A 19,488-nucleotide genomic window follows, 5' to 3' on the forward strand; every position below is an offset into this window, starting at 1 on the left:
AGGCCTCAAACTTCCTGCTGTCATCACATAGTCTCCTTAGTAGTAGCTGTGGTTAAAGGTATGAAAAATGATTATGTGGTTGACTCTTGGAAAGAAAAGCAAAACTTCCTTAACCATTTCAAAACTATGCTATTTTTTCTCTTGGTCCATCCATCCTGGCTGACTTCTTCTCGTTTCCTTCATGCTTAGAGACCTCTTCTTGCTGTTATTGAGGCTCTAAGGTCAACCATGCTGTACCTTTTCTGCCTGGAATGTGAATCACTTCCCTTATACTCCAAGCCCTCTCAGACTCCAGGCCCAGGTATCTATGTGTCCTTTTGTTCGTCTCTCACATGAAAGGATTACAGTCCTGGAGGGATTGGAGAATGTCGGGAAGACGTGTAATCCCTAAATCATTCTCTATCAGCCCTGCCATTTGATCTCCTGAGCTGTGCAACTCTAGCCATAGGGCCTAGATGTTCTTCCTTAGCCCTGCAGCAGCCGCTGCTAACATTGATACAGGATTCTAGCTTGGGGATTAGTGGATGCGAACTCTGGTCTTCTGTCACTGAATAGAGCTGCAATGATGGACAATTTCCTTCTTTGTAGATGTCAGTTTTCTAATTCATGATACTAATTGGCACAATACATGTTGGGGATGTGAGGAATTGTACACTTCTTAGTATGTAAACCTGAAAAGAGGATCTCGAGTACATATCTTCTCATTTTCTCTCCTGCTATCAGTAAGGTAGCAGCAATTTAGAATTTGCCACTTTTTTTTTTTTTTACCATTAGCTTCTGTTTCTTCTCCAGGTTGCCACCATTCTGAATTTTGTGCCTAGCTGTCTACCAGAGCACCCCAAATAGAAGGAGATAATGTAGGAGGTAAAGTACAGCAGCCATGGAGAAATTGAGCAGAGACAAGATGTGCATTTGTGAAATGAATGGGGAATAATCCAGGGAAGAGCTTCATCAAGGTTGGTGTCACCAGGGAGCATTAATTCTGTAATCTTGTCAATCAGGTGAGGTTTGGAGGAGTGGGATGTTGCCACATTAAGGGAATTCCCAGATGTTAGAATTTTTAGATGAAAGTTCTTGGGATAAGACTAAGAGACCGCCTGAGGTCAATGTTGATTAAATCAAGCTCTAGCTCCTGGGAATATGAGCCTGATGTGAAGGATTTTCATTTAACAATTGTTCCTGGGTATCTACTTCAATCTGGTTTTGTGAGTGCCTAGAGTCAAATGTATAATAGGATATCTAACCCTGAGAATTGATTTCTCAACTTCTTGTCCAATGCATTTTTCCACTAGACCAAGTTGAGTTGCCTCTTCTGCTTTTGAAGATCTTGTAGAAATACTGACTAAACGGAAAATTGTTTTCAGCCATTTTCTGAAAATTGTGGGAGTAGTGAAGGTACCGGTGGTGATGATGGCGAGTTTCCAACCTCTATATTGTTGACTCTTTCTTTCTTTGCCTGTTTTTCTTTGGAGTGGAGCTTGGCTTCTAACCAAAAGTTTGGCAGTTCATATTCACCAGCCTCTCCTTAAAACTGTATGGGGCAGTTCCACTTTGTCCCGTAGGTCACTATGAGTTGGAATCCACTTGATGACGATGAGTTTGTTTGTTTGTTTGTTTTTGGTTTGTTGTTCTTGTAAGTGAGAGAATGACCATGATTTTTTTCCAGTAATTCTCATCTCTTCCTACATGCTTTCTTCTTGGCTTGCATCCCAGTGCTGACTGCTGCCCACATTTGGATCTCACTTCTGTTTTGCTTCATGTTCTTGCCAGCAGTGATGATGAATGGTGTCCTGCTTTTTCTCATTCAGACAGAGTGCAGCCTTCACCAACCCATGTTTTTCTTTCTTGCCATGCTCTCCTTTGTTGACCTGGTCCTCTCCCTCTCTACTCTGCCCAAGAAGCTGGCCATTTTCTGGTTTGGTGTTACAATTATCAGTTCCCATTCCTGTCTTTCTCAGATGTTTTTCATCCATGCATTCTCTGCCATAGAGTCAGGAGTGCTGGTGGCCATGGCCCTGGATCATTTTGTGGCCATTTTTTACCCTCTGCACTATCCAACCATCCTTACTCCAGTTGTTGTTATCAAGATTGGAGGCCTGGTGGTGCTGAGTGGTGTGGGCTTGACCATCTCCTTTCTATGCCTGGCCCATTTTCTGCCTTACTGTGGCTTACACATGATTGCCTATACCTACTTTGAGCATATGGTTGTGGTCAAGCTGGGCTGTGCTATCACCACTGTAAACAGCCTCTATGCCTTTGCAGTGACAATCTTTCTTGGTGTGGGTGATGTGGCCTTTATAGTGTGTTCCTATGGGGAGATTGTGAGGACTGTGATGCATTTCCCTCCCCCTGAAGCACATGCTAAAGCAGGCAGCACATGGATGGTCCATGTCTGTGCCATCCTTTTCTTCTATGGACCAGGTTTTCTTTCTTTGGCCATGCAGTGGTTTGGGCCACTGACTGCCTCTGCTGTCAAGGTCATCCTTGCCAATCTCTACTTGCTCTTTCCCCCTACTGGACCGCATTGTGTATGGAGTCAAGACCAAGCAGATATGGGAATAGCTGTTCACAATAATAACCCCTAATCAGATTGACCCTTCTTGAGTATAGCTCCCATCAGCTAGACTTCAGGGGCCAGGATGGCCCTTCTCTGTGGGCTGAAAGCCCTACTGTCCAGGCCATTTCCCTGGTTTGGACAGTTAACAGAGAGAAAATGAAGTTATCTTGAGTGTGTGGAAGTTAACGAATCTTTTCTTAGACTTTGGGTGCCCAGATATTGAAATGAACTAGGTGTCTATTTTGGGCATATAAGCAGACACAGGGAAAATTCCACTAGACACTCACACGTGATCAGTCTGTTGAAATGGATAGGCCCTATCTGTCAGAGTATCCTTGAGTTTAGAGACACAGGAGTGGCAAACTATGGAGATATTTCAGAATTTTAAGTTCATAAGAGAAATTCTTTAAAATTATCTGACTTCAGAAATGAAGATAAACCTTATATTCTTCATTCTATGCATTTTTTGAGCCTCTTTTTGAAGTGGAAACCCCTTTGTAACTCCTAAGTAATGTCCATGTTAGTCCCTGAGAGTAAGTGTAATTCTTTTGTTTCTTCATTTTCAGTCTCAGATGTAAAGACTTGAGTTAATCATATTCCTAGGTTTATTTTAGACAATAATTGTTCTACTTCTTGTTTTATTTATTTTCTGTCTTCATTCCTGATCTCTTTCTCATTCCTTTTCCAGTTCCTCCATTGGCATCACTTTAATGTGTTTGCTGTATGTTCTTAAAAATTTGTGTACCTTTGTAACGTGCATATGCTGTTTGGGTGTTATGTATTCTCAATATACATAAATGCCCTTCTTGAATCTCCTCAAATGTGCCATGCACCCTCCAGCCATGGGGCCTTTGTCTTGATTCTTTCTGATGGGAATGCATCTCCCTGTCTTTATCACCAGCATTTCCACTCACCCTGAACCTTAGTTCAAATTTCACTTCCTTGGAGAAGATTTTTCAAGTCACTTTTTTGTAGATCTCAGAGCACTGTGTATATTTCTTTCATTATTCATAATTAATTCATAATCATACATATCTTTTGATCGGTTGAATAATCTTTGTCATCACCCCACTAGATTGTGAGTTCTATTGTATTCTTAGGTTAGTACTTGTCACATGATTTGTTCTCAATAAATGTCTGTTGTATAAATAAATCTCACTATTTTCATGGGCTGCATCACCATTAGTATATCCCTTCCTCATTCATTACAATAGTACATGTTTTGAATAATTGAATACATTTGTGTAAATCACCCATAAGCACTCAATAAATTTTTAGGGAAATGAAATATATTTTCTTAAAACTACCATCATCATCACAATCACTATTAACTTTTCTTTCTTTATCACATCATCATTACTAATATCACTTTAACTGAGTCTTTTCAAAGTTAATAATTTCAAATGGTGATATTTTGGACACTGCATAGAGGCACTGGAGAACATAGTACATAATTACAGTCCATTTGCTTACCCTCTGCGCTATTCAACCATCCTTACCCCAATTGTGGTCATCAAATTGGAGGCCTGGTGGTGCTGAGGGGTGTGGATTTCACCATCTCCTTTCCAAACTGGCCCATTGGCTGCCCTACTGTGGCTTACACACGATTGCCTATACTTACTGTGAGCATGTGGCCATGGAAAAGCTGGCCTGTGGTGCCACCACTGGGACAAGGTCTATACCTCTGCTGTGGCAATCTTTCTTGGTGTGGGTGATGTTGCCTTTATTGTGTATTCCTATGGGTAGATTGTGAGGACTGCGATGCGTTTCCCTTTACCGGCGGAATGTGCTAAAGGAGGCAGCACGTGTATGGCCCATGTCTGTGCCATCCTTTTCTTCCATGGACCAGGTTTACTTTCTGTGGCCACGTAGCAATTAAGTCAAGGTAGACTCACTGCTGTGTATAGGTAAAAACCAAACAAGAAGAAAAATTGTCTTCCTTCTTTTCTTCTTATGCTCCTCTTTTCTTTTTTCCTTCATTACTTTCTTTCATATTTGGAGTATTTATGAGGCTCTGAAATTACAGTGGCTTTCAGTGTTTTGGGGAGACCAACTTGAAAAGAGAAATAACAATAAAATATTATAGTGGTATGGTAGAGACCACATCAGAAGTCTTGTATAAAAAAGGGAACCAATTTTCATTAAGAGAGTGAGGGACAGGAAAGAGATATGATTTGAGTTGGGTTAATGGTATACTACAAATGACAAGGGTAGCTCAAAACAGTTAACATGTTCGGCTGCTAACCGAAAGGTTGGCAGTTCAATCTCACCCAGAGGTGCCTTGGGAGAAAGGCCCAGAGATCTACTTCTGAAAAACCAGAAATTGAAAAACCTATGGAGCACAGTTCTACTCTGACCTACATGGGGTTGCCATGAGTTGGAATTGACTTTACAGCAATTGATACTGGGCAGGTTCACCTCTTACATGCTTGTAGCACACTGTAGTTTTAAGTTATAATATTTACAATCATTATTTGTGTGATTATGTACTTAATATATATTATCCATCATCAATGAGGGCAAGGACCTTTTTATATTAATTATTTATTATTATTTTTTAAAAATCTAGTAGAATGTTTGAAATTGATAGATATTTAATAAATATTGATTGACCAAATGAATAAATAAGGCTTTCCACTAGCTGTGAATGAAATACTTGTTGACTGGATGAATGAAAGGACTGGACTGCTTGAACCATTGTTCCCAAGGAGAATGTGGTCACCTGGATGGAGTGGTAGCTGCTTTAGTCAGAGTTAGCATCAAGGAAAGGGCCTGCCTGGTGATGGGGAGTTGTGATAGAGGAGGCCTGAGTCAACCAAATTGAGAATTTGCTGGAATGGAATGTTAGAGAGACTCTGTTTCTCCTGTACTTGTTTTGGCTCTGAGGTGGGTGTCTTTGGGCCTGTCACAATCCTCTGGAGAAGAAGCAGAGCGTTCAGCTCACCTGAAGCAGATGGGCTTTTCATGTTCTTCAAAATCAGATTCTGAGACATATTGCATACAGAAAGTTTATTGGGGGGTATACCAGGTGACAATACCTGTCAGAAAGTGAGGGGAGTTAGATGAGTCAGAGAGAGAAAGAAGCTCAGTTTTGATACATTTGCTCCAGAGGCCTCTGCTGACTGATATGGAGGAGTTAAGCTGAGATGGCGCTGAAGTGTTGCTACAGGTTGAAGAAAGGGGGTTGTGTCTTTGTATTCCTACAGTGACAAATCACTAGGGGTGGGCTTCACTAGGGAAGGAAAATTAATCTTAGGGAAGGCAGGTCTCTTAGGCCAAGGGAGAGTGACTCATATGAGCTTTCAACAGCCAACACTCCTGCAGCTGCAGGAATGAGCACATAAAACCACAGCATCCACCAAAGAATTTATCGAGGTGCAAGCTTCTTTTGCATGAACAAGAAGTCTGAGCTCAAAGAGCAATGTGATTCATGAGGTTTTGCAATAAAATGATCATGATATATAGACTTAAGGATGATGGATAATGCTGGACAGAGGTGAGCCACCCATTTAACTGGAGGTGCCATCTCTGCTCTGCCTCTCCTATCCAACCACCCTTCCCTGGAGGCAGTAGCGTCAGCCCTGTGTGCCTCCAGTCAATCTGGAGGCAGACTTCGGCATTGTCCAGTTGTGGCTGTGAATCCAGTGGGAACTGCCAATTAATATTAATGGCTGGCCTTCCCGGGACCTTGTTCATGGTTATCACCATTGTCTTGAGGAAGTACCGAGAATGGACTGGACTGCCAGGGTGAAGATGACAAAACCAGCTATGTGGTGAACCACGGGATTTCAGGTATGCAACATGAGATCAGTTTTGAGGCTTATGACTTGAGGGAAGATTATTGACAACTGATTTTTGCCTTTGCCACAGCTCTTGTGACAGTAGTTATTTTTTGGCTTGGCTAGTGTGGTACTGAGTCCCCCAGTAGCTCTAGTCTGACACATTTTAGTAGTTGTAAGCTTGCTTCCTCCTGACTCTGAGTAGCAGGTTCTCTCCAGGTCTGGTTCCTCAAAACTAATCATTCCTGTTCCACTCTTCTTAGTGTTTGCCATTCAGATTGTGCATTGCTGCAAAGTTACCTGTGACATTGTAGACAGCTACCAATCCCATTAAACTTTCACAGTCAGCTTGGGGTGCTCACAGGAGCATTTAGCATGGTCTTAGGTTACATTTTCACCATCACATATGGCACATGTATATATAGCAGATTAATCTATTTTCCTCAAGTCTTGCCTGAGCTAGTACTCATGCTTCATATCTTTGGAAAAATTGTGCACAGACCTTGGTGATGTGCTTGATTTTCTCTTTGACATTCAAAGATTGCTTTGTAGCCCTTCTGAGTCAGAAATCCTGTTCATTGCTGCTATTCATGAGTTAGGGCAGAAGATCATGATGGAGACTGAACTGGGAACTGAGGATGTTCCTGGGACAGAGCAGGGAGGGCCAGTATGGAACACTCTTGAGGGTGGGAATGTTCTTCCTTCTTTCTCTCCATGTTTCTGAGTCTCATTCAAGACTGATGCAGGAATTTAAAACATGCCACTCTCAGAGGCAGCCCAGAGACCAGGAGAACAGTGCCCCTGTGCCGGGCATATTTTACCGGTTGTCCATGTGTCTCAGATTTGTCTTCTGGGGCTCTGCCTCTGAGTTTTTGTTTTCTGCCTTTTCCACTCCTACTAAGTCATCATGCCCTCCCCTAATCTCTTTTTGTCTGCCTCACTGTTATCTCCCTTTTTACCTCTATCTAGTGTCTGGGACATTGTGAAGAAGGAGATTAAGAGGAGAGAGACAGGCCATAGTCCATAGAGGAGCCTCCCTGCTTGTCTGGGACATTGTGAAGAAGGAGATTAAGAGGAGAGAGACAGGCCATAGTCCATAGAGGAGCCTCCCTGCTTGCTAAAGGCAGTGTCAGAAGTGACTAGTAGTGACACACACCTAAGATTCTCTCATAGTCTCTCACAGCAGAGAGATTCCTCAGGGCTCTTCCTGCTGGAGCATCATTTAAAGTGAGGAATGTGGAGGCTCAATCACTACATGTCTCAAAAACATCCCACTTCCTGCTACATCATTCTATCTCCAAAGTTCAGTCTCTGCCTTGTCAAGCTCTGGTAAATCCTTGTTCATTTAAGACTCTTATATAGTCTTTTATTCTTTAATTTCATCATATAGACATTTATTTATTCAGCAAATGTTACTGAGTATGAACTAGATTCCTGGAACTTCTGGAACCTGACTTGGGACTACTGTAATAAGCAAGGCATGATGGTCCCTACTCTTTAGGAAATAACACACTGAAAGATTTTACAATGCAAGCTATTCAATGCAACGACAGGGCAGGTAAAAGGGACATAGTAAGAAATAAAAGGAATCATGTCATGCTACCTTCTAGAATTTGAGGACAACTTCACAGAAGAGAGGCTGCTTGGATTGAATTTACCTGAATAAATAGGAGTTGAAAAACATTAGTTATTTGCTAACTGTTCTCTGTTTCTCGGCTAAATAGCTAAATATGTCTTCAATTTTAAGGTTGTGGGAATAAAGCCAATGTGCCTTTCCTGGAAGAATCACAGAGGCACCTTTTGCTTACTTTAATAATTAAGTCTTAATAAGCCACTCTAGGCTTTTCCTGTGGACTCAAAAATCACGTAGAAGAGGCAGGTTATACTCAGACACTTGAGTTTCTTCATCTTTCTTTCATTCACTGTGCTTTGCCTCGGACCCTCACTGCTCCAGTGACACTGCTCTTAAGGAGCCACAGGTGACCTTCCTCAACATACAACTGTTCTCTTACTCCTCAGCCAAAACATGAGAAATGGGCTGAAGCTTGCCACAGAAGCCAGGTAATTAAGAAAGAGAACTAACTTTCTCAGCATTTGGAGTGTTAAGCACTGGAATGAGACTTTTGCTAAGAATATGAAATTTCCTTTGAGGTCTCAATTAAAATATTTCATAGTCAGTTTAGGTTATCAGGGGATTTGAATCTGGAGAATAAAGGCTAGATGATATTCCAGATATTGTTGCTGCTATGTTTAAGTGTTTGATCAATATTGTCATCATTGGTTTATAAAACAGACACTTTGACTGATAAATAGATGTATAATCCACAAGAACTGAGGCATTTCTGATTCTTTTTTATCTTTATATGTAAATGTGCCTCCCCTCCACACTTATACAGAGAAATGCAATTATTTTAGGCTATATTTGTGTCCTAAAACAAATGTAGAGACACATACGTAATTTCAAGTCTTTCATTTTAATGCTTTAATCGTGGGAAGCAAGTGAAACAGAGCACCTATTTATTGCCATTTTGTGTTGATGTGAGGGTGTTAAGGACAGTGAATTTTCCTAATATCATGATGAGATGTAGACTTATCCAAAGTTTGCAACAGAGGAACAGTCATGGAGACAAAGAAAAAAATGAGTCTTATGATCTCATATTCAGACATCTTCTATTATTAACAGGAATAATAATGATAACTATAATTTATGGATTAATCTACGTACCAGCACTTTACATGTATCACCCTAATTAATCTTTAGAATAAGCCAATAATGTTAATACTATTTATTCTTCCACCAGATGTGGAAATCAGGACTCAGAGAGTTTATGTAGCCTCACAAGTTTCATTCCAAGAATATGAAAGGATCAGAATTTAAACCCACATCTGTCTGACGCTATAATATTTTTTTCCCAATACATTGTACAGACTTCACCATAATAACTTTTAACTATGAAGTTTAATGAGATATGGTCCTTTCTTTTGAAGCAAACCATTAAGACACTGATAGGATTTCTACAATTTACATAAAGTGTAAAGTTGTGAATGAACAAAGGACTGCTTATGCAATCAGTGTGGTTCTAACTCTGTCAGTGTGTCCTTTGGAGAGGCAGGAGACAGTGAACTCTGAGTTTTGAAGGATGTGAGGAACAAACTCAGGTAAAAGAGGAGGAAGAAAGAATATCTAAAAGTAATATGCAAAATGAGATGGTGTACTTACGTAACTTCAAGAATGTTAGAGTGACTAAAGCAAAATATACACATGGGAGTATATTAAGCATAAAACAGGAGGAGCAGACAAAAAATAGACTTTGAAAACATACTTTTATGCTAGTCTTAAAAGTATGACTTTATTCTACCAATTAAATTTACTGGAGGGTTTTAACCATATGAGTGACAAGATAACATCTGTATCTTAGGAAAACCCCTCTGGCTTTAGGGTGGAGAGGTGGATTGGAAAGAGGTGATACCAAAGTGGAGATATACAAAGAAGCCATCCAGATGCGACAAGCTGGGGATGTGAACTAAGGCAATGTCATTGGCGTTAAGGGAAAGGAATGGATATAACTCATTGATGTCATATTAAAAAACGTAAAGTCAACAGGAATTGTGAATGCTTAAGAGGAATGAGAGATAATGATAAGTAAGCATAGTTTCTATGGTTCTGATTATGGTGGGTAGGCAGATAGTGATGTAATTCACAGAAATATGGAAAGAGGAAGTAGAAAAGATTTGGTGGAAAATTGTTGTTGTTGTGAGGTAGGAACGAATTGGTTCCAACTCCTAGTGACCCCATGTACAAAAGAAAAATTTCCCAGTCCTGAACCATCCTTACAAAATTGCTATGTTTGAGCCCATTGCTGCAGAAGGGCTATAGTGAGGGTAACCAGTGCCCAGGGACAATCTCTGTTGAGCACCCCTCTCAAAAACTTGAGTCCCAGGGGTAATCTCTAAGTTTTCTCCCACCCCCAGTTTCAAGATGAAAAGATGTTGATAGCGGCAACACCTCAGCTGTAATGCCTCCCCCCCCTCTTGTCTGGCTCCCTCAGTTAAGAGCCTTTCATATTTGTGGCCCCTTAGAATGTCACTCTGTGCCTTGTCTGGCACCCCCTTGGACTTGCACCCTGGGGCAAGTGTCCTCCTCCCCCTTTGCTATACCTCTCTGCAGCCATCTCTCTGAGGATCTTCTCTTCGATGACCCGCTATTTTACCAAGCATCATTTCCTTCTCCAGGGACTTTTCCCTCTGGATAACATATGCAAAGGATGTGAGACAAAGTCTTTCCTGCCATTGTTACTTCTAAGGAGCATTCTGGCTGTACTTCTTCCAAGTCTGATTTGTTCACTCCTCTGGCAGTCCATGGTATATTCAATATTCTTGGCCAAAACCATAATTCAAATGCATTAATTCTTCTTTGGTCTTCCTTATTCATCACCCAGCTTTTGCATGCATGTGGTGAAAAAAAAAAAGTTTTTTTTTTTTTTTTTTTTTACGATTGAAAATACCATGGCCTGGGTCAGGCTTACCTTAGTCCTCAGGATGACTTTTTCGCTTTTTAACCCTTTAAAAAGGCCTTTGCAGCAGATTTTCCCAATGCAATAGGTTGTTTGGTTTCTTGACTGTGCTTCCATGGATGTTGATTGTGCGTCCAAGTAATATGAAGTCCTTGACAACTTCGATCTTTTCTCTGTTTATCATGATGTTGCTTATTGGTCCAGTTGTGAGGACTCTGTTTTCTTGATGTTGATGTATGATCCATATTGAAGGCTGTAGTCTTTGGTCTCATCAGTAAGTGCTTCAAGTCCTCTTTGCTTAAAGCAAGCAATGTTGTGTTATCTTCATATCGCAGGTTGTTAATGAATCTTCCTCCAATCCTGATGCCATGTTCTTCTTCATACAGTACAGCTTTTCAGATTATTTGCTTAGCATACACACTGAATAACTATGGTGAAAAGACACAACCCTGATTTAAACCTTTACTGATTTTAAACCATGCAGTATCTCCTTGTTCTCTTCATACAACTGCTTTTGGTCTATGTACTGGTTCCTCATGAGCACAATTAAGTGTTCTGGAATTCCCATTCTTTGCAATATTATCCATAATTTATTATCCACACAGTCAAATGCATTTGCATAGTCAATAAAACACAAGTAAACATCTTTCTGGCATTCGCTGACATCAACAATGATACCCCTTATTCCACATCCTTCAATATTGCATCTGGAGGCTTGAATTTTTCTTCAGTTCTTTCAGTTTGAGAAATTCCGAGCATGTTCTTCCCTTTGGATTTTCCATTGCTTGGTCTTTGCACATTTCCTTATAATACTTTGTCTTCTCAAGCCACCTTTTGAAATCTTCTGTTCACCTCTTTTACGTCATCATAATAGGTGAGTTAATCTGGTTTTGAATATTTTGAACATGTAGTATTGATATAGTTTAGAAGGTAAATGAAAAGATAGACTTGTGTTTCAGCAAGAGCTTCAATTTTGAAACAATTATAAAAATAGTTAAAACTATGGGAAACAATTATAAAAATAATTAAAACTATGGGAAAGAACGATCTCAATCAGGAATAATTTACAGAATAGAGAAGATAGGAGAGGATGGAATTCTGGAATAGAAATGTGTAATGGATAAGCAGATGGAGAAGAACTCAAAGGGGCTGAAATTTTGGGTTGGGAATGTAGAAGGAACAACTGTAGAGTCCTATATGATGGAAACTGGAGAGATTAAAAAATTGCACATTTATTTACAGTATTCAGCAATGCCAAGAGGTCAATAAAGAGAATCCTGTAGTGTTGATAGTTTCAAGATATAAGTAATTGAATGGTAGAGTTAAATATCTATCCCAAAGGAACACATCTTTATGCTTAACTCTAGATAAAGTTAGAACTATCCTAATTCAGAAATATGATGTCTCACCATTAAAAATATTATCTCGGTAAAAGGAGATTCTCTTTCTTGTTTCTAACTTTATTTCTGTGTTGCAGTTAAGCCCCTTTATTCTTCCTAAGAAGATGGTACCTGGCTCCGGACAATGTGAGAACTCATCAGGAATGGAGAAATCATGACTTTTGTTTTTTTTTCCTCTTCTCTCTCTAAGTCATTGATGATGGTCCTTAGCAATTCCAGCTGGAGGCTACCTCATCCTTCTTTTTTCCTGGTAGGTATACCTGGTTTGGAGGAAAGCCAGCACTGGATAGCATTGCCCCTAAGTGTCCTTTACGTCCTTGCTCTGGTGGGAAATGTCACTGTTCTCTTCATCATCTGGACTGAGCCATCCCTGCACCAGCCCATGTACCTCTTCTTGGCCATGCTTGCTACCATTGACCTGGTCCTGGCCTCTTCCACTACACCCAAAACCCTTGCAGTACTCCTGGTTCATGGCCACGATATTGGGTATACCATATGCTTGATCCAGATGTTCTTCATCCATGCGTTCTCCTCCATGGAGTCAGGCGTGCTTGTGGCCATGGCTCTAGATCGCTATGTAGCCATCTGTCACCCTCTGCACCATTCCACCATCCTACATCCAGAGGTCATAGGGTGCATTGGAGTGGCAGTGCTGGTGCGGGGATTACTCCTTCTCACCCCTTTCCCCATCTTGCTGCGGCGCCTCATCTTCTGTGAGGCCACCATCATAGGCCATGCCTATTGTGAACATATGGCTGTGGTAAAGCTTGCCTGCTCAGACACTACAGTGAACCGAGCCTATGGGCTGGCAGTGGCACTGCTTGTGGTTGGACTAGATGTTCTGGCTATTGCTGTTTCCTATGTTCTCATCTTCCAGGCAGTTCTAAAGGTACCAGGGAACAAGGCTCGACTTAAGGCCTTTAGCACATGTGGGTCCCATGTTTTTGTCATTCTGATCTTCTATGTCCCTGGAATGTTCTCCTTCCTCACTCACCGCTTTGGCCACCATGTACCTCATCACATCCATGTTCTTTTGGCCACACTTTACCTCCTTGTGCCACCTGCCCTCAATCCTCTTGTCTATGGGGTGAAGACTCAACAGATCCGTCAGCGGGTACTAAGGATATTCTACATAAAACCATAGATCTAAACACACCCTGGTTATCTTCTTCTGAGGCTTCTTCCAAGTACACTACTAGGAGCCCATGGCTGATCTAGGTGATGTAGATAGAGGCCATTTCACAGTGAGTAGTCCTTGCAGTCCTAGTAGTCTCATGGTGAAGAACACCTATGGGCCCTTGGCTCCGTAGCCTTTTGGGATGTACCTGGCTGGCTGGATTTGTTAATATTTTCCACATGCTTTTTTTTCACTTCGGACTCCAACATTTCCCCACTCACGGTGTCAGATGGACTTAGATATGGGAAAAATAGATGACAGCTCTGGATGTATCGTCTTTCCTGCCCTCACCCAGAACTGAGCATGAAGAAGCATCTGGAATGGAAATGGGAACTGCAAATTTTGCCTTGCTTTTTTTTTTCTGTCTTAGAGTATCTTTAAACTCTCTCTTGCTGTGAACTCCAGATCACTAGGCTCCTTGGTAGAAGTTGGGTCTCTCTGAAAGCACCTGAGTGCATCATAAGGTGAGAGAACTGCAACATGAAACCTCTCTTTTTTTTTAAATCAAGTTTTGTATAATCTTTAACAGGCTCTAGGAATAATAAGATATGATCCCTACTTTCAAGGGAAAAATATATATGTGCAGTGGATTTCTTTAAAAGAATGTGTATTTGGATTAAAAAAAATTATATATTAGCTTGTTGTAAAGAAAGAATAAGACCAATTATTGAATCTATGTATGTTTTATGAGTTTTAATTTAACAAAACAAATTAATCATACAATTATCAGCATATAATAACTTCAAAATGTGCTAGATTCTACTACTGCTAAATATTGCTTTATTAAAAAAAGTACTCGAGTTATGCTGATTGGAAAATTAGTTTCTGTCTCTGAAGTGTTGGATATGGAGATGTGTCAGTCAGATCCCCATTTGTGCCCTTAGGAACTGGGTTCACTATCGACGGATTACATACTGCTTTTTGAGTGTTGCATTAAGACCTGACTTAAAAAGTAACACTTTTTTACAGTCTCAGAAGTCAGGTCTTTGCCGCCTTGAGGTAGGTTGCCCGGGTGATGACAGTATCCTATCTTGGATTTCTTACTGATAGAAGGTTTGAGTGACTAACGAGTGTTTCTACTTTTTCCTTTTTTTGTAAATTTTGACCATAACAAATAATTCTCTGTTGCAGAAATTGATTGTTATGTCTTTAATTTGCCTGGTACATTGGGTGGGTTAGGGAGGATGGATATAAGCTGTTTTTATTGCAGCAGGATTACAAATTACCATGACATTACACTGTTTGTAAGTTTTCCTGGGAGATACTTGAGAACAACTTACTTACACTCAGAGGTACTCAGTTTTGGTAGGTTATATGTTCTTATTCTTAGGAATTGTTCCATTTTAAATTTATTGTTATAAAGATGTTTTTAATACTCTTACCACATTTTAGTGTCTATAGCATTTTTTCATTATCTCTTCTTTATCATTTCTAAAATTTTTATTTGTTCTCTCTTCTGTCTTTCTCTCTTCTAAATCTTGCCAGACTTTGTCACTGTATTAGTTTATTTTTTTTATAAAGAAGTATATTGTGGCTTTATTGATCTCTAATATGCTTCTGTTTCTAATGCATTACTTTCTAGTCTTTATTATTTCATTCTTTCTACCTTTATATTTCTCTTTTTCAAACTTTAAAGTTGGATGCTTCTTATACTTTAATATAAGCTTTCAAGTGTATGATTCATTATAAATACAAATAATGCTAACACATAAAATAGGTGTTATTTAGCATTTTATTATTACTTAATTCTATTTTATAATTTTATTAAGATTCTTCTTTAACTCAGGAGTTATTTAGAAAACGTGGCATTTTTCTAGGTATAGTTTCATTACTGATTTTTAATTTAATAGCCTTATGGTTGAAGAACACTGCATGATAAGTGTTTTGATGAAACTTGGTTTATAACCTAGTATGCAGTCAATTTTAATAAACTTTCCATTGTTTCTTCTGAGTTCATTTGGAGTGTGCCTTGAATATCTTCATAGGAACATTTCTTATTTCTTCATCATCCTTCAGCTTCACCAATTCCTTTTTCTCTAGCTAATAATCTTTACCTCTTCATGCTAATGACAATACAGTAAGAAAAAATATATACATGGAATAAATAGGCATTAGAGGCAGAATTTCACATTTTCTAGATGATTCCAAATGGGAGGAAAGCCTGAGGAGTGTGTCAGAGGAATTTCTACTATGGGCAACCATGGGAATATGAAGGAGTTAATTCAAGTTATGCATAAAACATGCAATATAGATCATACTTTCGTAGTGCTATCAGCCCAGCAATGTTGTAAGTGCTATTTCAATACTGACTGTTTTAATTCTCAAAATAATCCCACGGGATAGGTGCACTATTATTACCTATGTGTATAATAAGGATACTGAGACCCAGAGTGGTTAGTAGTTTGCCCAAGTAACAAAGCCAGTAAGTGATGTAGCTGGGAATTTAACTCAGATAGCCTGTCCTACAGACTTTCTCACCATAGCACCTAAACCACTCAGAGAGTTCCTTCACCTGCACTCCATCCCATGCCACATTTGTGGTAATGTGCATTTGTTGAGATGCCGCCCCATACTACATTTTACTAATCTTCCATTTTGTCCTGGCAAGTAGGTTTTCTACCTGATCATCAAATATGTGAATAATCCAATCCTAGAATCTCATTTAAGGCCTGTTTCTGGGTCCATATCTGGTGACAGTTAATGTATGACAGGGCCTAAGGAAGAAACAGCACAATAAAAGGGTTTAGCTGAAAATAAGTTAACAAAGGGATAATTCATAGAGGTGTTTGCAGGTCAAGGGAAGCAAAAAGAGATGGGGAAGCGCTCAGAGGTTATAGCAGCATTAGGAAGGTGCTACAACCCCTATGCCTGAAAGGGCACGTTGCGGCAGAAATATTACTTGAATCTGGTGAGTCTGGTGAGTACTGGAGCTGTGGAAAAGGGGCTTTCCAATAGGATCTCTGGTGATAGAGAAATACAGCCACTGCCAGAACTACTTCAAGGCAACGGGTAGGAGTAGGAATAAATATCCTAGCCCCTCTGTCCATATTTTGATCTGTTTATTATCTGAACTGGAAGCCAAGAGAGTCTGGTCAGAGCATCCAGCTGTAAGTAGCCATAGAAATCAGCTGCCCAGCATGAAGTAGGACAAAGAGGGAGGGAATGAATCTGGAGTCAAATAGGGAATACACAGCACATTGGGTTGAACCCAATTACTTGTCTATAGTTGTATCTAAGAAATAAAGTGTGTGTGTGGGGCGGGGGGGGAATCACACAATAAAACCAACTGGTTTTGCTTTAGCTTCATAATCACAAACCTCACAGGGACATTCAATAATTACTGTAGCTGAAACAATCACCTACTCAAAAAAAAAAAAAAAAGTTCAAATTAAACTGGAGAGGTAGCAAGGAGCCAGATTATGTATGATTTTTTATTAATTGATTTGAGTCTAATCCTCAGGAAGCTTATAGTCTAGTTCATGTGACATCTTTAGTATTAAGAAATTTGGTTTTATTTTATGAACAATGGAAAGCCAGTGATAGGCTAATGTAATGTTATTGTTGTAATACAATTTTGTTGAGGGGAGAAACCCCGATTAACTTACTCATCTTTTATCCTCTGGTGATTAATCCAGTGTTAGACCTATATGTAGTTGATAATAATAAATTAATATTTACTGAATAGTTGAGATAGGGTAAATCAGCTGCACAAATTTACACAGATATCAGCTAGGAGTGTTGAATTAAGAAGAACACAGAAAAAAGGATATAGTATAGTCTTTTTTTTTCTTTTTAAAGTGTTGGTTTTCGTAAGACATTCTAGAAAGGGTCAGTGTAAGGAAATCTATCAATATAACATCCTTTCAGGGGAATGGAAGTAGTATAATGTATAGTCAGGCAGATACATCCAGATTTGAATTTTTGAATTTCCACTTAGTTTCAAGTCCTGTTCCCTGCATCTCAACTACTGGCACCCAGTAACACCATATAATGAAGTAAGACTTGGTTCCCCATGAGATTCATTTCATCAGTCTCCAGGGCCTAGCATTCCAGACTATCAGCTGGTCTGGGACTGAGATATGATGAAAGCATGTGATTGAAATCGTCTGCTCTACCCAGAAAAGCCATTTAGGGACCCCAGAGAGACAGAGTGTAGTTCTGGGACAGGGATGGATTTTTAAGTTTAATATGACACTGGGTACCAGGTCCATAAGTCTCAGTTGGTGAGGAAAATTTCAACAAGTTCCCAACATGTTCCAGCAGAGCAGTCTGAAGACAGAAAGTATCCTCTGACTATTAGACAGGATTCATATCTAACAAAAACAGATTTTCTCCCACTTGTCCTAGTTTTATCTCTTTCCCTTGCAGTCAATCATATGTTTTGTTTGAACTATACACTATGTGATGGTAATTTCTAATTCTGTATACTTAGCTCTGAGCTTTCTAGTGAATTCAAACTCCTTCAATCAACAGTTTGTTGTTGTTGTTGTTAGGTGCTGTTGAGTTGGTTCCAACTCATAGCGACCCTGTGCATAACAGAACGAAACACTGCTCAGTCCTGAGCCATCCTTACAATTGTTGTTATGCCTCAGCCCAATGTTGCAGCCACTGTGTCAATCCATCTCATTGAGGGTCTTCCTCTTTTCTGCTGACCCTGTACTTTGCCAAGCATGATGTCCTTCTCCAGGGACTGATCCCTCCTGACAACATGTCCAAAGTATGTAAGATGCAGTCTTGCCATTGTGCTACTAAGCAGCATTCTGATTGTACTTCTTCCAAGACAGATTTTTTCGTTCTTTTGGCAGTCCATGGTATATTCAATATTCTTCACCAACACCACAATTCAAAGGCATCAATTCTTCGGTCTTTCTTATTCATTGTCCAGCTTTCACATGCATATGATGCAATTGAAAATCCCATGGTTGGGTCGAGCGCACCTTAGTCTTCAAGGTGACATCTTTACTTTTCAACCCTTTAGTCGTGTATATTTTGATAACTTTCAAAGTCCATAAAATCAACATACCAAACTCGATCCATCATCTCTGCCTCCACAACATGCCCCAAACCTTTTCACAGTCTATGGTCTGTTTTGTAGGATTTACTCAGAGACTTAAGCCAGAAGAGACAATGTGATTTTATAATTGTTTACCCTCTTCCTTACAATTACTCTGTCTAAATTCAGTCTATGCCGTATATTTCTACCTCTAAAATAGTCCCTTTCACTCCATTATTGGAGCCGCATCTATTCACACACCGTCAACTTCTCATCTGGACTATTAAAGCCAATAGTTTCTCTATTTTAGTATCATTTGAAGTTTCTTTACTTATTCTGGATCCCTGGTGGGTTAGTCGTTAAGAGGTATGGTGAGCTATGGCTGCTAACAAAAAGGAGGGCAGTTCGAATCCATCAGCTTCTCCTTGGAAACACTATGAGGCAGTTCTACTCTGTTATGTAGTGTGGTTATGAGTCAGAATTGACTCTAGGGTAATGGGTTTGGAGCTTTTTTGGTTTAACTTTTTCTAGTCTCTTAAGTTTGGGCGTGAAAGAAAGGGGAAGAAGAGAGAGATTTGGTATATTTGTCAAAAGGCGAACTCACAGTCTTTACACCAAATGGGAATGAGGGGCAGATGAAGAAATGTATTAAGATATAAGAAACTTGAGCATTTTAAATATCCATGGGGGAAACCCTGGTGGCGTAGTGGTTAAGTGCTACAGCTGCTAACCAAAGGGTTGGCAGTTTGAATCTGCCAGGCCCTCCTTGGAAACTCTACAGGGCTGTTCTACTCTGTCCTATAGGACCGCTATGAGTCAGAATCGACTCGACAGTGGGTTTGGGTTTTTTTTTTTTTTTATAGGAAGGACCTAGAAAAGGAGAACTTGAATACGTGATGAGGTTCCTAAGAAGGTTAGGGTGGATGGAATCTAAATCACAGAAAGAGGGATTGATGTTTGGAGGCTGGGGAGATCCTTGTTTCTACTAGATGAAAAGAGGAGGACCAGGGCATATAGATGTTGATGAGTTTATGAGTGCATCCTGGAAACTGAGAAACTTACCATCTA

At 39.8% G+C, this 19,488-nt stretch overlaps 2 protein-coding genes across 2 annotated transcripts; both read left to right on the plus strand.

The window, feature by feature from the left end:
- The first annotated feature begins 366 nt into the window (after positions 1–366).
- Positions 367–2,644, plus strand: LOC100659112 (olfactory receptor 52N4-like). The gene has a single exon (XM_064288531.1). It carries the CDS (start codon positions 1,758–1,760, stop codon positions 2,583–2,585), a length of 828 nt encoding a protein of 275 aa, XP_064144601.1. The 5' UTR covers positions 367–1,757; the 3' UTR covers positions 2,586–2,644.
- Positions 2,645–10,947: 8,303 nt separating this feature from the next.
- LOC100659396 (olfactory receptor 52L1-like) lies at positions 10,948–13,451 on the plus strand. Its single transcript, XM_003422890.3, has one exon. The coding sequence runs from the start codon at positions 12,405–12,407 to the stop codon at positions 13,392–13,394; it is 990 nt and encodes a 329-aa protein (XP_003422938.1). The 5' UTR covers positions 10,948–12,404; the 3' UTR covers positions 13,395–13,451.
- Positions 13,452–19,488: the final 6,037 nt, after the last annotated feature.

This window comes from Loxodonta africana, chromosome 7, assembly GCF_030014295.1.
Source record: "Loxodonta africana isolate mLoxAfr1 chromosome 7, mLoxAfr1.hap2, whole genome shotgun sequence".
Taxonomy (NCBI): domain Eukaryota; kingdom Metazoa; phylum Chordata; class Mammalia; order Proboscidea; family Elephantidae; genus Loxodonta; species Loxodonta africana.